Raw genomic sequence first — 22115 nt, 5'->3', positions numbered from 1 at the left:
CAACAACATACCGGTCTCTTTTTTATTGACCAAGAAAAGGCTTTTGACTCTGTTAATCATGAGTATTTGTTTCACATTTTAAAGCAATTTGGTTTTGGGGCATCCTTTATTTCATATGTATCCTTATTGTATAATCACATTTTTAGCTTGATCAAAATCAATGATGGTCTCTGTTCACCTTTGCGGATTGGGAGGGGAATTCGGCAAGGCTGTCCCTTATCTGGAATATTGTACTCTCTTTGCATTGAGCCCCTTTTGATTCGTTTACGATCTTCTCTTATGGGATTTTCAGTGACTCCCTCAGAAAATCCCGTTATCATTTCGGCCTATGCTGATGATGTATGTGTTGCTGTTCGCAGCAGTAATGACATTGCTCTGCTATTTGAGTGCCTACGGGTTTACTCTCAAGCATGTACAACGCAAATTAATTGGTCGAAATGCAAAGCAGTTTGGGTCGGCGGTACGCCACCTTCTGCCCTTCCAATTCTCCCTATGAATTTGACATGGGAAAAAGAAGGTGTGAAATACCTCGGTGTTTACCTTGGAACCCCAGGCTTTGTCAAAAGGAATTGGGATGGTTTGCTCCACAAAATCAGCAACAAATTAAACAGATGGAGAGGAATTTTGTCGACCTTGTCTTTCCGAGGTCGTGCACTGGTCATTAACAACCTGGTGGCCCCTCTCTTATGGCATAAAATGATTGCCTTGCAGCCACCTGCAACGTTGGTGTCGTCAATCCAAAAATGTTTACTTGACTTCTTTTGGGATGGCAAACACTGGCTAAAGCCAGAGACTATTTGCCTCCCACTGGCAGAAGGTGGTCATGGGCTTGTGGACATTCTTTGTCGGGTGATGGCCTTCCGAGTCTCCACAGCTCGTCGTTTTATATTTCTGGAGGCCTTGCCCTGGAAATCGACTGCAAACTGTATACTAAAACAAGCCGGCATGCTTGGGTACAATTGTGAACTCTTCTTCATGGAGCTGCAACATGTCGATGCTTCGCTGCTCCCTGACTTTTACCAAGATGTCTTGAACGTCTGGCGGTCCATTTCAATAACTCGCCAAATGGAGACATACAACAGTGAAAGGTTCCTCCGGGAACCCCTTTTCTACAATGCCCTCTTTCCTGCTATTCCTCGCTCACGTGCCTTTGTGCAACGTTTTGTGAGTGCTGGCGTGAAAACGACTCGGGACCTTCGTGACTGTAACAGGAACAGTTGGTTCTCCGCAGGACATCTTCAAGTAAGAACTGGCATCAGATCTTTGAGGAGCGTAGCCAAGGTCCTACAGGAAATCCTGTGTGTTTTTAGGCACCTGGGCCTGAGCTCAACCGCCAACAATGGTGACCACCGTACACCACCACAGATCTGTGCTAGCTCTAGCCTGCCAGCTGATAGCACCACAACATCTATCTTGCTATCCTCATCGCCACTTTCCAGCAAGGATAAAAAGAGACTGTATCGTTTGTGTATCTCAGTTCGGTTTCCCTCGTTACAGCCTCTTTCTTTTGGGGCTCGATGGAAAGAGAAACTGCCTTCTGGGTCTCCCTCCCATCCGCAATGGTCTGCAATGTATGTTTCACCGATTGTTAAAAGGACTGGTGATATTGCTTGGAGACTCGCCCATATGGTGTTGCCCTCCAATGTTTTATTACATCGTTTTAATGAGGATAATTCAGTGGAATGCCCCTTTTGTATGATTTCTGAAGACCTTTTCCATGCTTACGTAGATTGTGCAAGACTCTTTCCCTTCTTTGGTTTTTTATCAACTTTTTTTAATCGTATGAACTTTTCTTTTTCTACACGTGTTTTTATCTTTGGAACACCACTTAGTTATAAAAAACGCTCTGAGACTGCTCTTGCTAATTTCTTAATTTCTATTGGAAAATTAGCAATCTACAAAACAAGAAAAGCAAAGCTCCTGGCAAATGCTGATATTTTATGTGATGTGGTAATTGTGTTTAAGGCTCTAGTCATGGCAAGGTTACGCATGGAATTTTCTTTTTTCCAAATGAAAGATGATTTACAAACCTTTGTGGAAAAATGGTGTGCAAAGGGTGGGTTTTGTAAACTTGATCATGGTTTGTTAAGTTTTTTATTTTAGTGTTTGGTGTTTTTATTGTTGTTGTTTGGCTGCACATGTTTTGAATTGTGGTGACTTTATTATTTGCATGACTTGTATGGGTTTCTTACCTTTATAATAAAAGAGCTTCAAAGTCTCTCGCCACCTGCAGGCCGTTTGTGTTGGGTGTAGCGTCATGGCGGCTGTGAGCAACTGCTCTGTGTTGTGGTGAGTCCGTTGTGAGATTTCCTCCTCTCCTGCCCTCCCCTGCCCCCCCTCCCCCTCCCTCTCCTTTTCCATCCTGTGTGCTTTGGCATTTTGTTTTCATCCGTTCTACACCTTTGTCTTCGTGAGAGAGAGGATTTAGAGCGGGCCCATTTTGGGTGCGGCCTACTGGCTTTGACGGCGCTTTGTAAGCCATTTTTGTGCTTATAATGCACGTTTATTATTTACTGCACGAGCAGCAGGGCCCAGAGCTGCTCAACGTTCTGGATGCGTCTCTTTTATCCAGAGAATTACCGCTCAGTTTTAGAAGAGCAGTACTCTGCCTGCTACCAAAGACCGGCGATCTCCGACACCTGTCAAACTGGCGTCCGATCTCTTTGTTGTGCACGGATTACAAACTGTTTTCCAAGGTCCTTGCGAACCGGTTGAAGACAGTTTTTGGTGATCTTGTGTCACCTGATCAAAGTTGCAGCATCCCTGGCAGATCCATCTACGACAACATATTCCTAATCAGAGATTTGTTAACTGGTAAATGTGTCAAAGAGGATTTTGGATTGGTGTTTCTTGACCTTGCAAAGGCCTTTGATAGCATTGATCATAAGTTTTTGTGTCATGTGTTACAAGCTTGCGGGCTCGGTGCTAATTTTAGAGCCTACATAGCTTTGTTATATGCAAACATCTCCAGCTTGATCAAAGTTAACAACGAATTTTGCCCACCCATAAAGGTTCAGAGAGGGGTAAGGCAAGGTTGTCCACTTTCAGGTCTATTACTTGCCCTCGCCTTGGAACCTCTCTTGATCGCCCTCAGAAAAGATATCCCTGGACTTGTTGTTTCTCCAGGACACCCACCTTTGACCCTGTCTGCATATGCCGACGACCTATGTGTCATCATAAAAAGAAAATGCGACAGTGACGCCTTGGCAAAGTGTTTGTTGGACTTCAACCTTGCCTCATCATTAAGATGCAATTGGGGGAAAAGCAAGGCTCTACGGTTCCCTTTTCCCAACAATGACTTACCTGTGCCACCGTTATTACCACCACCACCCCTTCCTGCAGAGCTAGTGTGGGCAAACGATGGCATCAAGTATTTGGGCATCTTCCTCGGTCCTCCTCAGTATGTCCAGAACAATTGGGAGAGGATCATTGACCAGGTGGATAAGCGTTTGAGCCAATGGAAAAGAGCTCTACCCCACCTTTCCTATAAAGGTCGTGTGCTGGTTGTCAACAACCTCGTTACTACCCTTTTGTGGCACCGTTTCATCTGCTTGCAACCACCGGAGGTTTTGCTTCAAGCTATTCAGAGAAAACTGGTGGATTTTTTGGGGGGAGGCTACCACTGGCTTCGACCCAGCGCCATATGTTGTCCCTCGGCCGAGGGTAGTCATGGTCTTGTTGACGTGAAATGCCGCCTGTTGGCCTTCCGACTCTGCTCCATCCAACGCTTGCTTTATGTAGAACACTCACCAGGCAAGCCCTTGGCCTGCTCTATTCTTCAACGAGCTGGGAGGCTCGGTTACGGACAGGAACTGTTTTGACCAACCTTCAACACGTCGATGCATCTCTGCTTCCAGTCTTTTATCAGAGCCTCTTGAATGCCTGGCAGGGCGTTTCGATGTCATCAAACAGACTCGTATGGCACGAACATGTTTGCACACGAGCCTTTACTTTTCAATCCACTTTTCCCCGATATCCTGAGAAGTCGCGATTTCTGCCAACATTTTATAGTGGCCAACATTTTAAAAGTGTGTCATCTCCGGCATGACTCTGGACATGGATGGAAACCTGCGAACGAGCTGGCGGACCTAACAGGTGTTCGGTCCAGGAGGTTGATCGGGAACATACTAAGAGCGGTGATCCGAAGAGGCCACCAGCTAGGCCTACATTGGCCCCAGGACGCAGAGGTTGAGGCCACAGTTCCAAAATTAATTGTGGCTTTTACCCCAAATGATCTGCCCCCCATGAGTACAGGGTCACCCCCCTTCCATGCTATGAGCAGCAAGAGCATTTATTGGTCTTGTGTGAAACGACTTCTTGGGGACCCACCTCTAGCTGGGGTTATCCGGTGGAAAGGACTCTTGCCTCCCGGTCCCCCCTTTGAGCCTTTATGGGATACAATGTTTGCTGGACTTATATCTAAAAGAACAGATGACCTTCAGTGGCCTTTGGCCCACTGGATTGTTCCTTCCAATGCTGTCATTCGTGTTTTTCCCCCCATTTCCGGCTGTTGCCCCTTTCGTCCGGAGAGGGAAGACTTGTTTCATGCCTTCATTAATTGTGAAAGACTTTCTCCTTTGCTTTATTGGTTAAATTTTATTTCCCATAGATTGCGGATTACCTTTTCTTTGAAGGCGTACATCTTTGGTTTTCCTCCCAAAAAGGAAACTACATCTATTGTATTCGGTTTCCTAACCGCTACCGCTACACTTGCCGTATACCTGTCACGGAAGGCGAAACTGGACGGTAGACCCATGCAAGAATGCAGTATTATGTTTTTTTTTAGTTATTTGGTGTCAGCAAGGCTCAAACTTGAATTCAACTATGCCCAAACTGCAAACGACCTTGCAAATTTTATTGCGACCTGGTGTGTTGAAGGGATTTGTAAAGTCCAAGATAACAAATTGATAATTTCTTTCTAATATATTTCGGTTGTTCTCATACACTGTTCCTTGCTTCTCCTTGCCGGCCTTTTTCTCCCCCTTGTCTTGACCTACTCTTTCTTTCTTCCGTCTCTCCTCATGTTTGCAAATGCGAATGTAAATTTGTACATATAAAATTAATTATGCCTAGTTTAGAAATTATGCCTCGGTTTTCTCCTTGTGTTTTTTTTTGGTATTTTCGCCTTTTCTGTTGTTTGGATTGCAGTGCACTGATTGTTTTTTCCTTGTGGGATTTCTATGACTTTGCTGATTTTCCTTGAAGAATTTCCTTTGGTGTTACTCTTGTTTTATACTTTTATAATAAAAAGAGTTTAAAAGTCAAGTCTCTCTCTTGTACTCTCTCTCTCTCTCTCTCTCTCTCTCTCCCTCTCTCTCTCTCTGTCTCTCTCTCTCTCTCTCTCTCTCTCTCTCACCCCCTGCCGGCTGTTGCGATTTGGGTGTAGCGTCATGGAGGCTGTGAGCAACTGCTCTGTGTTGTGGTGAGTCCTTTGTGCGATTTTCTCCTCTCCTGCCCTCCTCTCCCTCTCCTTTTCCATCCTGTGTACTTTGGCGTTTTGTTTTCATCCTTTCTACACCTTTGTCTTCGAGAGAGAGAGGATTGAGAGCGGACCCATTTTGGGTGCGGCCTACCGGCTTTATCGACGCTTTGTAAGCCTTTTTGTGTTTATAATGCGCGTTTATTATTTATTTTAGTTGGATTTATTTCGGTTTGGTACCTACTTGTCCGGTTCAGACAGGTGGGAGGGGTGGGGGGGGGGGGGGTGTTAATTCGCTGGGATGGCGAATACACGCTCTCGGTTAGAGGCGTTCGACAATTTAACAAGGAAGCATGCATTTGTGTGTGTTCCACCCAAAGGAACTTCCACTGAGGACATTGTTTTGTCGGTGGGGAAAATAATCGGTTGTGAGAATGTACGAGCAGCATCCAGAATGAATCAAAAAGTTGTTGTATTTGTGTCCGATGAAAAATTCGTTCACGATGTTGTTAGTGCGGGATTAACCACAGCGACAGGTCTCTTTGTCTTGGCGTCGCCTATGGACACTCCGTCGATGAGGGTCGTCATATCTAATGTACCCCCATTTATAACCTGCGATCAGCTGATGTCCGTTTTGTCCCGATACGGAATAGTGGTGTCGAAAATCACAATGATTCCGCTCCGGTCTCATGATGAACGTGTTAAACACGTGATGAGCTTCAGACGGCAGGTGTATATGGTGCTTCCGGATCGAGGCGATGACACGGGGTTAAACATCACGTTCAAGGTAAAGGTGAACAACCATGAGTAACAGATGTATGCGTCATCGGCCTCATTAACATGTTTTCATTGCGGAGCTTTTGGCCACGTGAAAAGGTTTTGTCCAAAGGTATCGTGTGTAAGGTGTGGTGAAGCAGGCCATAGTGATGTTGATTGTAAAAGAGATAACACCCCGGTCTCTAAGGTACGAAACAAGGTAAACCGAAATACCCGAACGGTTCCTACCGCCGCTCCCTCGCTCTCGAGGAGTAGGGATAATACTCCTGTTCGTGTTAGTGAAAACGACAACACCGCTGATTCGGTAAATAATGAAATAAACCCGGTTAACCCACCTGTTGTGGCAGATGCTATGAGGAGATGGAAGAAGATCCCATTGTGGTGACAAAAAAATTGTGGTACGACTGGTGTCGCCTCTTTAAGGGGCAGTGTTTTTTTAGTAACTTGTCTCTTCTTCTGCTGGTGTAGCCTTTTTACTCAGACCAGGCCTAGTACCTGAGTCAGTGAGTCATGCCTCTTCCAGGAGGTGATTAAAGGCCGGTTTATTTCATTGGAACTGGTCATTAATAATTTTCGGTTTACACTATTCAACGTGTATGCACCAAATGAGAGTGTGGAACGAAGAGCTTTCTTTTCATCTTTAATTCGACACATGCAGTCGATAGATCTCAATAATTGTATTTGCATGGGGGGTGACTTTAATTGCACCTTTGAACCCATTATAGACCGAAATACAGCACAACCTCATCCCGAAGGTAGTACTGATTTGTTAGATTATTTTTTGGCAGTGGGTGTTCTAGATGCATGGAGGCTGCATTACCCCAACAAATCTGAGTATACTTGGGGACGATGTGCCAATGGGAGAATGACCTTCGCTAAACTTGACCGTTGGTACATAAACTCACAGTTCAGCAATGCGGTTATCTCTCCAAATCATTTTCCATCTTTGTTTTCTGATCATCATTTAGTTACCATGGGCCTCTTTTTCCCTCAACCCTTACGCAAAAGTGCATACTGGAAATTCAATACCAGTCTTCTCGAAGATGCTTTGTTTAAAGACGCCTTCCGTGCTTTTTGGGTCATCCAACTTTCAAGAAAGCCCTCTTTCTCTTCTTTAGCATTATGGTGGGATAACACAAAAGCTCAGATTAGAGTGTTTTGTCAGCAGTTTGTTTCAAATGAAACTGACGTAAAAAAAATAAATAACAATGGCTTGTTTAGAAGCTGATATTATACGGTTAGAGTGTAAACTGGCTAGAGATAATAACAGAAGAGACCACAGGTTATTGGTTGAAAAGAAGGCTCAACTGAGAGAGCTGATTCAGGAGAAAGCAGCAGGCCTGTTAATTAGATTAAGAATAAACATTTTAAAGGTATTAGACAACCCTAGTAAATCTTTCTTCCAAATGGATTTTGTAAATAAGTCACCCAAAACCCTTTTCTCTGTACAAGACATTAGGGGAAACATGGTTGCCAACCCTGGAGATGTAAGGTTGTGCATTACAGAGTTTTTTTCAAAAGTCTATGCAAAACAAAATGTTTGTGAGCAAACCATGAAATTTTTAACTTCTCACCTTTCATCCCTAACTGAGCCTCAGTGCCTGGGCCTGGATTCAACAATTACTTTCCCTGAGCTAAAGCAGGCCCGAACTGAAATGGACTCGGGGAAAGCTCCTGGGATTGACGGCCTACCGGCAGAATTTTTCTTGGCTTTTTGGGACCTTTTGGGCCCTGAATTATTGAATGTCCTGGAATCATCCTTGGTGCTTGGAGAACTCACACTAAGCTTCAGAAGAGCAGTGGTGTCGCTGATTCCAAAGACTGGAGATCTACGACAGATAAAGAATTGGCGGCCGGTCTCGTTATTATGTACAGACTACAAAATATTGTCAAAAGTGTTGGCCAGTCGGTTGAAGACGGTAATCGGTGATCTAGTCCACCATGATCAGAATTACTGCATCCCAAACAGATCTATTTATGATAATATTTTTTTGATCAGAGATTTAATGAAATGTGATTGCTTGGAAAAAGATTTTGGGATAATATTCCTTGATTTGGAAAGGGCTTTTGATAGTGTTGATCATGTTTTTTTGTATTGTGTGCTGGAAGCACCCGATGCTCCCCCTCTCTCCTCATTAACGATATGGACCTCAAACATCCGGGGCCTTCGCTCAAACCTGATTGAACTCTCCATTCAGGTTGCTTCTGACAATCCAGACTTGATCTGCTTAACAGAAACTTTCCTCCTTCAAGATATCTCTGATTCCTTAATATCTCTTCCTGGTTACTCCCTCCTCCGGTACGATAGACCTGAGCCTCGTCCTGGTGGTGGGGTGGCTATCTTTATCAAAAACTCTCTTCCTCACTCTCCCTGCATTGCCCTCTCTCCACCCCACCCCCAGGAGTACCTCTGGCTACGGCTTCCTCTCCGCTCCCACCTTTTGTTCATATGTGTTCTGTACCGTCCTCCAAACAGTGATGACTCCATTTACATTTCGCTGTCGGACAACATGGACCAACTTCTATCAACTCATCCAAACACTCTCTTCCTCATATGTGGCGACTTCAACTGTCATCATGCCAGCTGGCTGGGTGTGGGTTCATCTCTCACCAGCCATGGCACCTCAGCAAAGGACTTCTGCGACTCATTGGGACTGACACAATCTGTCAATTTCCCGACCCGAATCTCAGTCAATGGAGTATCCTCTCTTCTGGACTTGGTTATGACTAACTTCCCTGCAAATGTCTGCTGCTCTTCTTCTGCTCCAATCGGTTCTTCTGTTCATGTGCTTGTTAAAGTGGACATCTCTCTGGCCATTCTCAGAGAGCCTCCTCAGTGCCGACGAGTCTGGCATTTCACTCAGGCCGACTGGCACTGTCTGCAAGCAGCCATCAATCATCTGGACTGGTCTCCCATCTCTAATGCCTCTGACATCAATTCTTCCTGGGAATTCTTCCAAAGCAAACTGCTCTCTCTCATGCACAGATTTATCCCATCTCGTCTTCAGTTGTCTTACCCTTCCTCCCATCCATGGTACACTGAATCTTGTGGTGAGGCAGTTGCCCTGAAACAACTTGCCTTTGCGTCTTGGAAGGCAGATCCAACTGAAGGCAATCTCAGTTCCTTCCACCAAGCTCGAAACAAGTGTGTGTCTACGCTCAGGAGTGCCAGTAAGCATTATCTCTCCACACTCAAGATTGAACTCTCAAACCTGTCTCCTTCCTCCAAATCCTGGTAGCGTCTGGTCAAATCCGTTTCTGGTGTTTGTTCCCCCTCCCCCTTACCTCAAATGGCTACACAGTTGGCCGAATGCCTCAACTCTGTGCTTGCCTCAAAATCTTGTGTCCCAAACCCATCTCTCTCTGTTCCCACCTTTCCCAGTCGAACCCAACTGCTCCTGGACTCTGTGTCCTTCTCTCCTGACAAGGTGGAGAAGTTTTTATCAAACCTCGACTCTGATTCTGCAACTGGACCAGATGGCATCAGCCCACGGGTCCTAAAATCCTGCTCTGCCGCTCAATCTCACCCACTCTCTGTTCTTTTCACCCTCTCTTTTGCTCAACGTCATCTGCCAGCATCTTGGAAATCAGCAAACATTACCGCTTTACACAAAAAAGGTGCAAAAACAGATCCTTGCAACTACAGACCAATCAGCCTGCTTCCAATTAATCAGCAAAGTCATGGAATCCATCATTGCTTCGGATATCAAATCCTTCCTCTTCTACAATGGCTTGATCTCTGATCATCAATTTGGATTCAGACTCGGTCATTCTACTCTGGACATGTTGCTTCTGCTGTCTCAACAATGGATGGAGGTCCTCAATGCCAAACAGGAAATCAGAGCTGTCTCACTTGACATATCACATGCCTTCGATACGGTCTGGCACCCAGCTCTGCTCACCAAACTCTCCTCCTATGGTATTCATGGAAATCTCCACTCATGGCTTGTGGACTTCCTCTCTGGTCGTAGGCAACGTGTGGCCCTGAATGGATTTCTCTCATCTCCCCTTGCCTGTTCTGGCTGGAGTTCCCCAAGGTAGTGTTCTGGGCCCTGTGCTATTTCTGGTCTTCATCAATGATCTCTCCGACGCTCTGGAAAATCCTCTCTATCTCTTTGCTGATGACTCCACTATCTGCCACTCCATTCCTCATCCCTCAGATCAGCAGTCTGCAGCCTCCTCACTCTCTGCAGACCTGGACAAAATCACAGACTGGGCAAACAAGTGGAACATGTCTTTCAATCCTGACAAATCTCACTCTCTTACAATGTCTCTCCGAAAGGACCGACTGGAAAACCCTCCCATCTACTTTCTCAACAATCCTCTCCAAGAAGTTCTGTCGCTCAAGCTTTTGGGTCTCACTATCTGCCATGATCTTTCTTGGGAAAACCACATTTCCAAGCTGGCCTCCAAAGCCAGTCGCCGACTGGGCATCCTCCGTCATGCGAAGTCCTTCCTTGGCACACCTGAGCTCCTCACCACATACAAGGATTTCATCTGCAGCTCAATGGAATACTGTTCCCCCCTCTTGGCTGGTGCTCCTGCCTCACACCTAGCTCGGCTTCACGCTGTTGAGGCCAAAGCTTTCAGAATAATTGGAATCTCCTGTGATGAAGTCAACTCTGAGGGCCTTTCACTCACTCACCGCAGGCAGGTTGGTGGTCTTTCTGTCTTCTACCGACTCCTCTCCGGCCTTGCTCCCCCAGCTCTCTCTGTGCTCTGTCCCCCCAATATTCCTTCAGGTCGCACAAGATCTGCCTGCAACCCTCTTATGGTTAAACTGCCAAAATCTAGGCTCTCTGCTCACCTTCACTCTTCCATTCCCCTTTTCTCCCACCTCTGGAACAAACTCCCCCACTCCCTTCAATCCCACTCCTCCCTCCAGGTCTTTAAAACAGCTGTTCACCACCATCTCTTATCTTCCCCCATCCAAAACCTTGATCTTTTCTACCCCCGGTAATTCACCCCAGAGTCCTTGCAGTGTTCATATGTTTTATACCTCTCCCACCTCCCCCCAAGTCCTCCCAATGTCCCTGCTCTCAAATGTTGTGTTTGTGTCCTTCCCCCTCTCTCCCCATCTTGTCTGCCGCTCCCCTTGTTTTTTGTGTTTTGTGTGTCGGTTTGACTTTTTGTGTGATTAATGTTAGCTCTTTCACGAGCCTCGATCTTGTATACAAAAACAAAAAAACAAAAAAAAAAACGTGGCTTTGGTGCCAATTTTAGGGCCTACGTGACTTTGTTGTACAACAATATATTTAGTTTATTTAAAATAAATAACGACCTCAGTTCTTCAGTACAGGTTCAAAGAGGGGTGAGACAAGGATGCCCGATTTCTGGGTTATTATTTTCCTTGGTAATGGAATCACTCCTAATTTTATTTAAGAAAAATATTTCAGGAGTGACTGTATCCCCCGGGAGTCCTTCAGTCGTTGTATCGGCTTATGCAGATGATGTCTGTGTAGTTGTTAAGAAGGAGAGTGATATCCCAGCACTTGTTGAATGTTTAAAAAATTTTTGCCTCACTTCTTCTTTGAAGTGTAACTGGGACAAGAGTAAGGCCTTATGGATTCCCTGTCTCAAGAACATTCCACCTGGAAGAGTGCAGGTACCACCTGTGCATCTACCAACAAAGTTAAAATGGGTGGAAGACGGAGTCAAATACCTTGGGGTTTTCCTGGGATCTCCACATTACGTCCTCAAAAATTGGGGCGGGATTGTTGAGCATGTCAAAAAAAGATTGGGACTGTGGAAACGAGCTCTGCCCCACCTTTCCTACAAGGGCAGGGTTCTTGTGGTTAATAGTTTGGTGGCTTCTTCCCTGTGGCATAGGTGTATCTGCCTTCAGCCGCCGGAGGCACTACTAAAGGCAGTGCAGAGGCTACTGGTGGATTTTTTTTGGAGTGGTCACCATTGGTTACTACCAAATGTCATATGTAGCCCCTTGTCTGAAGGTGGCCAGGGACTGATCGACATAAAAAGTCGTATCATGGCTTTTCGGCTGTGTACCATACAGCAGTTGCTGTACAAGGAACGACTGCCAAGCCGACTTCTGGCCTATCACATGCTGCGGAAAGCAAGAGGGTTCGGATATGGCCTTGAACTTTTCTTAGTCCAACTCCAACATGTCGACACATCTCATCTACCATCATTTTATCAGAGCCTTCTGAATGCTTGGCAAAGCCTTTCGACTAGTCGCCAGCAAGAAACCTATGCTACAAACATGTTTGTGGAAGAACCCCTTTTTTACAACCCGCTTTTTCCTGCAATTCCACGAAGCCGAGACTTCTATCAACACTTTATTACAGCAGGCATAATCAAAGTGTTGGACCTCCGCCATGATTCTGGTTGGGGGTGGAAGATAGGACTGGAATATGGTCAAACAGAATAATCGGAAGTGTCCTAAAGGAAATAGTAAAGAAAAGCTTCCAACTTGGACTAAGATGGACCCAGGAAGTTTTAGTGACATCCAATGACTGGCATTTTCCTGGTTTATTGGTACAGCCTAGTCACGGAGACTTGCCCCCAATCAGTGAGGGACAAAACATTTTTCAGAAATATAGAAGTAAAGACCTGTATCGTTTATGTACTGCAGTTCTGCTTGGGAACTCACCATTAAATGGAGTGGCCAGGTGGAAAGGGCTAATGCCGGAAGGACTCCCATCTGAGCCTGCATTGGAATCAATATACAGTAAGCTGGTAAGCAAAAGGACAGGTGATCTCCAGTGGCGAATGATACACTGGATCATTCCGTCTAATAAATTAGTGAGTCATTTCGCGCCCACATCTACGTGTTGCCCGTTCTGTGTTTGCACAGAGGATGTGTTCCATGCGTACGTTGATTGTGCAAGGCTTGTGCCTTTATTTCAATGGCTGAATTACATGGCTGGAAAAATGAAGATCACTTTTTCTCTGCAATCATTTATTTTGGGTTTCAATGATATTGTTACGGACGCGGTTAAAGATGTTATTTACCGAGCGGTGGTATTGCCGCGACCTAACAGTTTCCCCGATTCTTCCCCAACTCACCCGATTCACCCAGACGTTGGCCAAATCGCGCTATGCCAAATCAATGGTAGAAAGGACACGACGACTGGGAAAGAGGAAACGACGCAAGGGGTACAGTTCTCAAGACCTCCGGAGGAGGGTATAATTACAGTGGTGGAGAAAAGGGGTAGATTACAAGGCAGTGAGTTAAAGACACAGAAGAGATGGGCACTTAATTACCGTCTTATCTTATCCCAGACAGACCACAGACAAACGGAACAAGGCTGACTTACACAGGGATTGATGGCAGGAAGGGACAGGTAGTCGATAGCACAAGGTGCACCTTGGCTCGGGGACAGGATAAAGCACGGTCCAGAAGATGCGGGGAGGTGTCACAGCGCTCGAAGGGGACGTCTTTCTTTCTCCAAGCTCCGCGCGCAAATGACGTCACCTCCCTCTCCCTGCGCATGCTCAGCGGGGAGTGACACGCCTTCGGCTGGTTGGCTCCGCCCCACTGGGGCCGGTCCACCGCTTCCATTGGGTGCGGGGGTTACCGGGCTCCGCCCTTGACGAGAAGCTGACAGGGAGCCCCTATATGGTAACCCCGTCGAGCACATGTTCGATGGCGGCTCGTTGGGAAGGCCTGGTGCCCTCCCAACACCCCCTACCAACCAAGCCGGAGTGAGGACGCGCACCCCCTGCGCTCGTTGTCATTGTTGTTGTTGTTGTTGTTGTTGAACTGTAGGGAAGAGCTGCAGGGAGGTATTGGGAGGTCCTAAACTTCCTAACGGTGCCATACAATCACATTCTGGTGCAATGAAGGGTCAGAATTAATGGAAACGAGTCCTTAACTGACATAGACTAAGAATAACTAGCAAGATGTCCTATAGTTGTCTTACATGAGATGCGGTGAACCTGGGCACGACATTTAATGGGGGAAATAGGGGGAGGTCGGGTCTACAGAGTGTTGTTTACAGAAAATGGGACTAGGGAATGGGGGATTGGGGATAGTTGGGAAGTATTGAGGAAATAGGGGAATATTTACAAGCGGATATGGATGGATGCAAATCCCATATCCGCAACAATATGAAAGAACATGTACATATGTTGTTTTTGTTTTTAGTGGCCACGGCGAAAATGGCAATTTATTTATCGAGGAAGGAAAAACTGAAAGGAAAGCCGATTGGGCAATGTGATGTCTTGTTCTTTTTTAATGCCTTGATATCTGCAAGACTCGAACTTGAATTTTGTGTTTCTGAAAGAAAGAAAAGTATTGATGAGTTTATGAACATTTGGTGTTTTGATGGGATCTGCATGGTGCAGGAGAATGAATTAATGATATATTTGTAGGTTTGTTTGGATTGATTCAGTGTGTGGTCGGTTTTTCTGTTGTTGTTTTTCTTTTCTAGTTCATTGTACTGTTTTGAATTCCTTTCCTTTCTTGTTATTATCTTTTTTTTCTTTTCTGTGTTTTCGATTATTGTGCTTGTATTGAATAGTATCTTCACCGACTGGCTTGTATTTATATATTTTTGTAATAAAAAATCTAAATGTCAAAAGTCTCTCCTCTTTCTTTCTCTCTCTCTCTCTCTCTCTCTCTCTCTCTCTCTCTCTCTCTCTCTCTCTCTCTCTCTCTCTCTCTCTCTCTCTCTGTCTCTGTCTCTGTCTCTGTCTCTGTCTCTGTCGTGGCCCCAACTTCATGAAGGTGGGTGGATCTATGGGTGGCTCCAGGGAGATAAATCGGCTGTCTCCACGCAGCGGGCTTGTTCAAGAGAACTGTCCGGGGCTATACAACAGCATCTTCCTGGTTTAAGATGGTTACCTTCGTTGATTCAGACTTTCATATGATCATATATTCATATTCCTCATTGCACATTCCATTCCACAATATTACATATTACACACACACACACACACACACACACACACACACACACACACACACACACACACACACACACACACACACACACACACACACACACACACACCTTTTGATGTTAGATTCAACACTAAGGATCTTAGTAGAAAAGAGACATATCACTGTAGTCTGTAGGTTTTGAACATGAGATCCCCTGCAGCATACTGCTCCACATACCGTATTCAAAAGGAAACATCAAATAGGCTGACGCTTGGTTACCTCCGCTACCTAAAGTGGATGGAGGTTATGTTTTCACTCCTGTTTGTCTTTGAGTAGGATGTCTCAAAAATTATGAACAGATTCGGACGAAACCTGGTGGACAGGTTGAGTGTTTGATGAGGACGCCATTACTCGATTATGGAGAAGATCCTGATCTGGATCCGGATGCAATAATTCTTTCGGTGATTCTTCACCATTAATATCTCAAAAAGTCATGATATCTCAAAGATGAGTTGTGTAGATGTCAAGAACAATCCAATTAGATTCGGGTTGAGGTCCGGATCCAGATCTAGCCTATCAGTAGATACAAAGCATAAACTGTTCAGCCTAGCGGAGGTATGTGCTCTACCGAGTGCCATTCTCGTCGAATGTAGTTTGGGTCCAAAGAGTAAAAGTTTATACTTTTACCAAATCCATGCAAATACTTTCCAAAACCGTTGATTGTTCTTGTCCTACAGGATGGTGCAGATATAGTGCACTTACCTTACGAGCTATTCCGACTATTCCACGTTAAGATGGACATTGAGATGGGCAACCTGCCTGCCAACATTAGTAGGTGGATGTTAAAGAGGAGGAAGATCAGCACCCTTTGTAAATTCCAAATTCCTGCCCAAACAAGCTCCAGTTTAACATCGATCCTGAAATGTAATAGTGTACCACTCTCATTTTAACACTCCAAATCCATGAGTAATTCCCTCCAGAGTCATTATCAATGATCGTATCCCCATCAAACCTGCCTGAAGAAGGTTTCTGAGTTGTGTGGGGAACAAGGATCAAATGAGGTCCCACGACTCGTCGATAACCTCGTTGTTTCAGCATTTCTCTCTTCGGCCATTTGCAAACCCAAGTCACGGTTTAAACCTGCCATGGTCAGACCTGTAATGGCTGACACCTGCGAAATCTATCCGTTTCTTTATAAAAAAAAATACAGAATACAATGGCCCACACCATGCTCTACAGCTCATGAACACCAATTGGTTGTTTACGTCACTCCGTGCTGGGTTCCTGACAAACACACACGTGACTCATCAGACCACAGCATAACACAGACTTCACGCATTTCCTCCCTAAAGCAGACGTGTAATAAAATAAAAACACGAGAGGAAACCTGGGCTGAAAGGAGAGATTGGTGTCAGGCCTGAGGCCTAGCCACGACGCAGCTATAAACTGTCATCCCCAAAAAGGTGTGTGCCGTCCCTCGGATTAACATTACACTGGGCGTCGCATCTCCCGACATTAGTCGGTGGACGTTATAGATCCCATGATGTCCTTTGTGAAGAGTAGGCGGAGCTATCGCTAGAACCCGGAACAAATTCGTGTCCTAACTACTGCTGGGAGAGGGATGGCAAACCACCCAGCATGATCCTTGCCAAGAACCCGCTTCAGCAGCAACAACAAACACTCTATAACAGAGTATGTACGTTGGATCGGATATATAGAATGCAAATCCACTTTCACAACTGAAGGCAATGCCAACGAGCAGCGCTGCCCAGCAGGAAAGGCCAAGGTGATGATGAAAGTCTGACCATCTGCATTTTGTATCTATGCATCTATGCCATACCCCCCCCCCCTACCCCTCCACTCGAGAGGGGACTTAACCCATGGCACAGGATGTCTGCACAGTCCCCCATGAAGACCACTAGGAAGCTGTACGAATATTTGGTGCCATTGGCTTGGAATACCTCGAATGGTGCAGGACTCCAAAACACAAGATCTTTGGAGATTTTCATAATGTGAAGAACAGAAACGTTTGAGTAGTTAAAGCTGGAATGTACATACAAAGACCCTTAATTGGGCCTTCATTGTTCTGAGCAGAATATTGTTGACAGGTTATGATTATTATTATTATCTCAATCTTACTACAATTCACCAAATGTCTGTCTGTCTGTCTGCCTGTTCCCAGGTACCGCAAAAACGGCTGAACCGATCGCAACGAAACTTTGGGTGGGTAATCCTGGGAATAGGCTATAAACTGTAAAGGTTATTTATTTATTTATTTTAATTTTTAAATTTTTTAATTTTTTAATTTTAAAAATTAAAAAAATTAATTTTAATTAATTTTTCCAATTCTTTTCCAATTTTTCCAATTTTCCAGTTTTTCCAAACACGATGGAATAATATTTACCGATATGAACAGTGATGTGGCTTTTATTGAGATTCTACAAATACTGTTTAGATTTTGATGATTTGCGTGTGATATGATTTAACGGATGTTTATATAAATCGTTTAAAATAAAAAAGCCTTAAATTTCTGATATTTTACCTTTTCATTTGGGCCTCCAAATTGAAGGCCCGCCCATCGGGCGGGTACCGTTGCTTGTGTATATATATAATAGGCTATTGTTGTCTGCCTGTCTGTCCGTCCCACCGTGAAAGCGCTCCTTGGAGAAAAAAAAATAATTAAGTCAAAGTTGCTTCAAATTATTCCAAACATACATGAAAATTGTTTTTTCAATCAGACAAATAATTTTAACCCGGGTGGTGTATAGGCGACGGATTGCTGGCTTGATGACTCCCGAAAATAACTTTTTTTTTTTACTGTTAAGATATATATATATATATATATATATATATATATATATATATATATATATATATATATATATATATATATATATATATATATATATATATATATATATATATCTAAACATCCAATTTTGAACTCATTCAACAAACTCAAGAATGAAAAGCTTCCTTGTTTTTTTTTCCTCCTTTTTTGTCGTGATATTTTTACCGTGGCTTCTGCTAGTTCATAATATTGTCATGATACATACTGTCCAATATTATTGGATCGTAAAATAGTCTTCGTGCTCTTATGACATAATATGTTTGTTAAATATTTTCCCAAAATACTGTGTGCAATCAATTGCACATAATTCCATCGACCAGAGCAAGCACCAGGCTCAAGTAGATAAGATCAGCAAACCGGAAAAACCAGAGCAAAAAAATTGCCAAAATTTGTAGTTTCAGTTGGAGGAGCCACCCCTCCGCCTTCAGGCGGTTCACTGTGATAGTCATTTGTGTCGGACGCGTGGTCTGTGGTCTGTGGTGTGACGCGTGTCAGCAAACCAGGGTACAACTTGTGCTGGATGATCAGACGACCTGGAAGCAAGAATTTTGTGAGGATGTAATAAGGCCGCGATTGGGCTCGTCGATGGAATGGTAATGTTTACTATTTCTTCAGACAGGGCCTGTTAGGGCGTGTACACGCTGTGGTTTCTTCATTTAAGGGTTAGCAGAGGGTCAATGGAGAATTCACAAATGTGTCATAACAAATGGTTGCTTTCATGGACCTCAACCCTGGGGCCTTGGCGTACACGCATGGGCTGCTGTTCACAAGATAAGAACCTCTCAAAGAGTTTTCTATAGATATAAATGCACTCCACCCCATAGTAACTACATTTTATTCAGGCGTTATTGATCCCACACACATACTGTGTTCACTTGTCCATTTTCACCTACCAAGGTCTTGTTCATGTGCACTCTAACTTTCCTACTAGTTCTATTACAACTACTACCGGTACTGCACCACCACAACTTTTTTACGGCTCCAATTATTCCCACCTTCTTATGGGAGAGGCTAGGAATGTTTTTGGCCCAGGTCTTTGTCATTTATTCAGGTAGACAACTCACCTACTCTTCACCAAAAGACTGGCTTGTCAGAGCCACTCCATTTTTGATTTATCGGATCATTAACATTCACCAAGTATTGCTATAGGACAGGAAACATGGCTTAACTTCCATCTGAGGGTCAACACACTTTGTGATGTTGCCCTACCCACAAGGTGATGCGTTTTGTGATGTTGCCCTACCCACAAGGTGATGCGTTTTGTGATGTTGCCCTACCCGCAAGGTGATGCGTTTTGAGATGTTGCCCTTTGTGATGTTGCCCTACCCACAAGGTGATGCGTTTTGTGATGTTGCCCTACCCGCAAGGTGATGCGTTTTGTGATGTTGCCCTACCCACAAGGTGATGCGTTTTGTGATGTTGCCCTACCCACAAGGTGATGCGTTTTGTGATGTTGCCCTACCCGCAAGGTGATGCGTTTTGTGATGTTGCCCTACCCACAAGGCGATGCGTTTTGTGATGTTGCCCTACCCGCAAGGTGATGCGTTTTGTGATGTTGCCCGACCCTGCAAGGTGATGCGTTTTGTGATGTTGCCCTACCCTGCAAGGGGATGCGTTTTGTGATGTTGCCCTACCCGCAAGGTGATGCGTTTTGTGATGTTGCCCTACCCGCAAGGTGATGCGTTTTGTGATGTTGCCCTACCCGCAAGGCGATGCGTTTTGTGATGTTGCCCTACCCGCAAGTGATGCGTTTTGTGATGTTGCCCTACCCACAAGGTGCTGAACTTTGTGATGTTGCTCTACCCGGAAGGTGATGTACTTTGTGATGTTGCCCTACCCACAAGGTGATGCGTTTTGTGATGTTGCCCTACCCACAAGGTGATGCGTTTTGTGATGTTGCCCTACCCGCAAGTGATGCGTTTTGTGATGTTGCCCTACCCACAAGGTGATGCGTTTTGTGATGTTGCCCTACCCACAAGGCGATGCGTTTTGTGATGTTGCCCTACCCGCAAGTAATGCGTTTTGTGATGTTGCCCTACCCACAAGGTGCTGCACTTTGTGATGTTGCTCTACCCGGAAGGTGATGTACTTTGTGATGTTGCCCTACCCACAAGGCGATGCGTTTTGTGATGTTGCCCTACCCGCAAGGTGATGCGTTTTGTGATGTTGCCCGACCCTGCAAGGTGATGCGTTTTGTGATGTTGCCCTACCCGCAAGGTGATGCGTTTTGTGATGTTGCCCTACCCGCAAGGTGATGCGTTTTGTGATGTTGCCCGACCCTGCAAGGTGATGCGTTTTGTGATGTTGCCCGACCCACAAGGTGATGCGTTTTGTGATGTTGCCCTACCCTGCAAGGTGATGCGTTTTGTGATGTTGCCCTACCCGCAAGGTGATGCGTTTTGTGATGTTGCCCGACCCTGCAAGGTGATGCGTTTTGTGATGTTGCCCGACCCACAAGGTGATGCGTTTTGTGATGTTGCCCTACCCACAAGGTGATGCGTTTTGTGATGTTGCCCTACCCACAAGGTGATGCGTTTTGTGATGTTGCCCTACCCGCAAGGTGATGCGTTTTGTGATGTTGCCCTACCCGCAAGGTGATGCGTTTTGTGATGTTGCCCTACCCGCAAGGTGATGCGTTTTGTGATGTTGCCCTACCCGCAAGGTGATGCGTTTTGAGATGTTGCCCTTTGTGATGTTGCCCTACCCACAAGGCGATGCGTTTTGTGATGTTGCCCTACCCGCAAGGTGATGCGTTTTGTGATGTTGCCCTACCCACAAGGTGATGTGTTTTGTGATGTTGCCCGACCCTGCAAGGTGATGCGTTTTGTGATGTTGCCCGACCCACAAGGTGATGCGTTTTGTGATGTTGCCATACCCTACAAGGTGATGCACTTTGTGATGTTGCCCTACCCTGCAAGGCGATGCGTTTTGTGATGTTGCCCTACCCACAAGGTGATGCACTTTGTGATGTTGCCCTACCCGCAAGGTGATGCACTTTGTGATGTTGCCCTACCCAGAAGGTGATGCGTTTTGTGATGTTGCCCTTTCAACCCACTTTGCCCTGTCCGCTGACATTTTATAGTTGGGTGAAGGATGGAACTAGCCGGACTAGACGGTTCACAGGTAGGTGTGCTACCTCTGCACCATCCTGCCGGGCTATGCATGTCCTGCTTTAATCTCAGTATGAATTGCCTAAATCCTTCCAGAAAAGCAAAGCCAAATTAGAATGTCTAGTCCAACAGACCTGATGTCAAGAATAGCAGATGTACCACAGGAATTTGGTTATATGTTTACATTCCAGCAGTCAACCTAGTCAGATCCATTGTACAGTGCACAGTAATGATACATTTTCACCTGCGAGTCATGTCAACAGAGCTTTCAAAACTCCTGCGTTAGATCAGGGTTTCCACTTACAGAGTCTGCCATGAGTATAGGCATCTTTTGGCAGAAGAGATCAGTTGCTGCCATTGAGGCCTTTGTGATCCATCTCTCTAGATTTGTCCATCGACCTTGTTTTAGACAGTGCGTATGACAGTGTCATAAAGTAACATTTGTCATTCAATGTCTGCAGAGCAAGGAATACCTTTATGTGTTTGTTTAGAATTCTCATCTGAACCGATGGCTCATGATTCCGGGAACCCAGGTTCCAATCCCATATACACACTCTTCTTATATGTCCATGTCTACTAATGTTCTTCTGATTTATATTTAAGTACAGCGAGTGAGTCACGTGATGAAAAAGTAAAGTACCTCGTTTTGTGTTATTATTGTTATTGTAAATATGCAAAAACATATTTTTATGTACCGTGTCGAGACTGGTGGAGGAGCTATTACTTTGTTTCTTCACCTGTCTGTAGTTTTTGATTTGTAAGGGTGGTGGAGGAGTAAAATACGAGGGGAAAGGGACCTAGTCTGCAACTCCAATGTCCTGTGAGTAACGTCACTTTCTCATCAAGCAACACTCAAATCAAACTATTGATTATTTGGACCCATTTATATTGTGGAACTAATGACAGAATATTACTAAATAATAACATATCACAAAGTATGCTGTCCATCGGATGAACGTTAAGCTGGGTGTCCTGTCCCCAACCATAGCAGGTGGATGGGGGTCTTCTGAAACGAATAGGCTGTTGTGTGTCAGCACCCTGGCCAAGTTTCCAATTTCTGCTCCAATGTGTTGGTGAAACTACTAATTAGTGAAGATGCAATCAGCAGGTTGA

General features: G+C 44.9%; 1 protein-coding gene across 2 annotated transcripts in view; it reads left to right on the top strand.

The window, feature by feature from the left end:
• The window catches only part of LOC137425626 (GATA-binding factor 2), a 73719-nt gene that overhangs the window by 17451 nt on the left and 34153 nt on the right, over window positions 1–22115 (top strand). Inside the window, exon 1 of one of the 2 annotated variants that reach the window (XM_068114231.2) lies at window positions 16674–16827. The exons of the other annotated variant lie outside the window; for it this stretch is intronic. Coding sequence (XP_067970332.1) covers window positions 16790–16827 — 38 coding nt within the window. The 5' untranslated portion in view covers window positions 16674–16789. Of the gene's footprint in view, window positions 1–16673; window positions 16828–22115 lie in introns of those variants that run through there. 2 annotated transcript variants of the gene reach the window in all.

The sequence above is a fragment of the Myxine glutinosa genome, chromosome 4 (genome assembly GCF_964187855.1).
Source record: "Myxine glutinosa chromosome 4, kmMyxGlut1.1, whole genome shotgun sequence".
Taxonomy (NCBI): domain Eukaryota; kingdom Metazoa; phylum Chordata; class Myxini; order Myxiniformes; family Myxinidae; genus Myxine; species Myxine glutinosa.
This window is presented reverse-complemented; position numbering and strand designations above follow the sequence as displayed.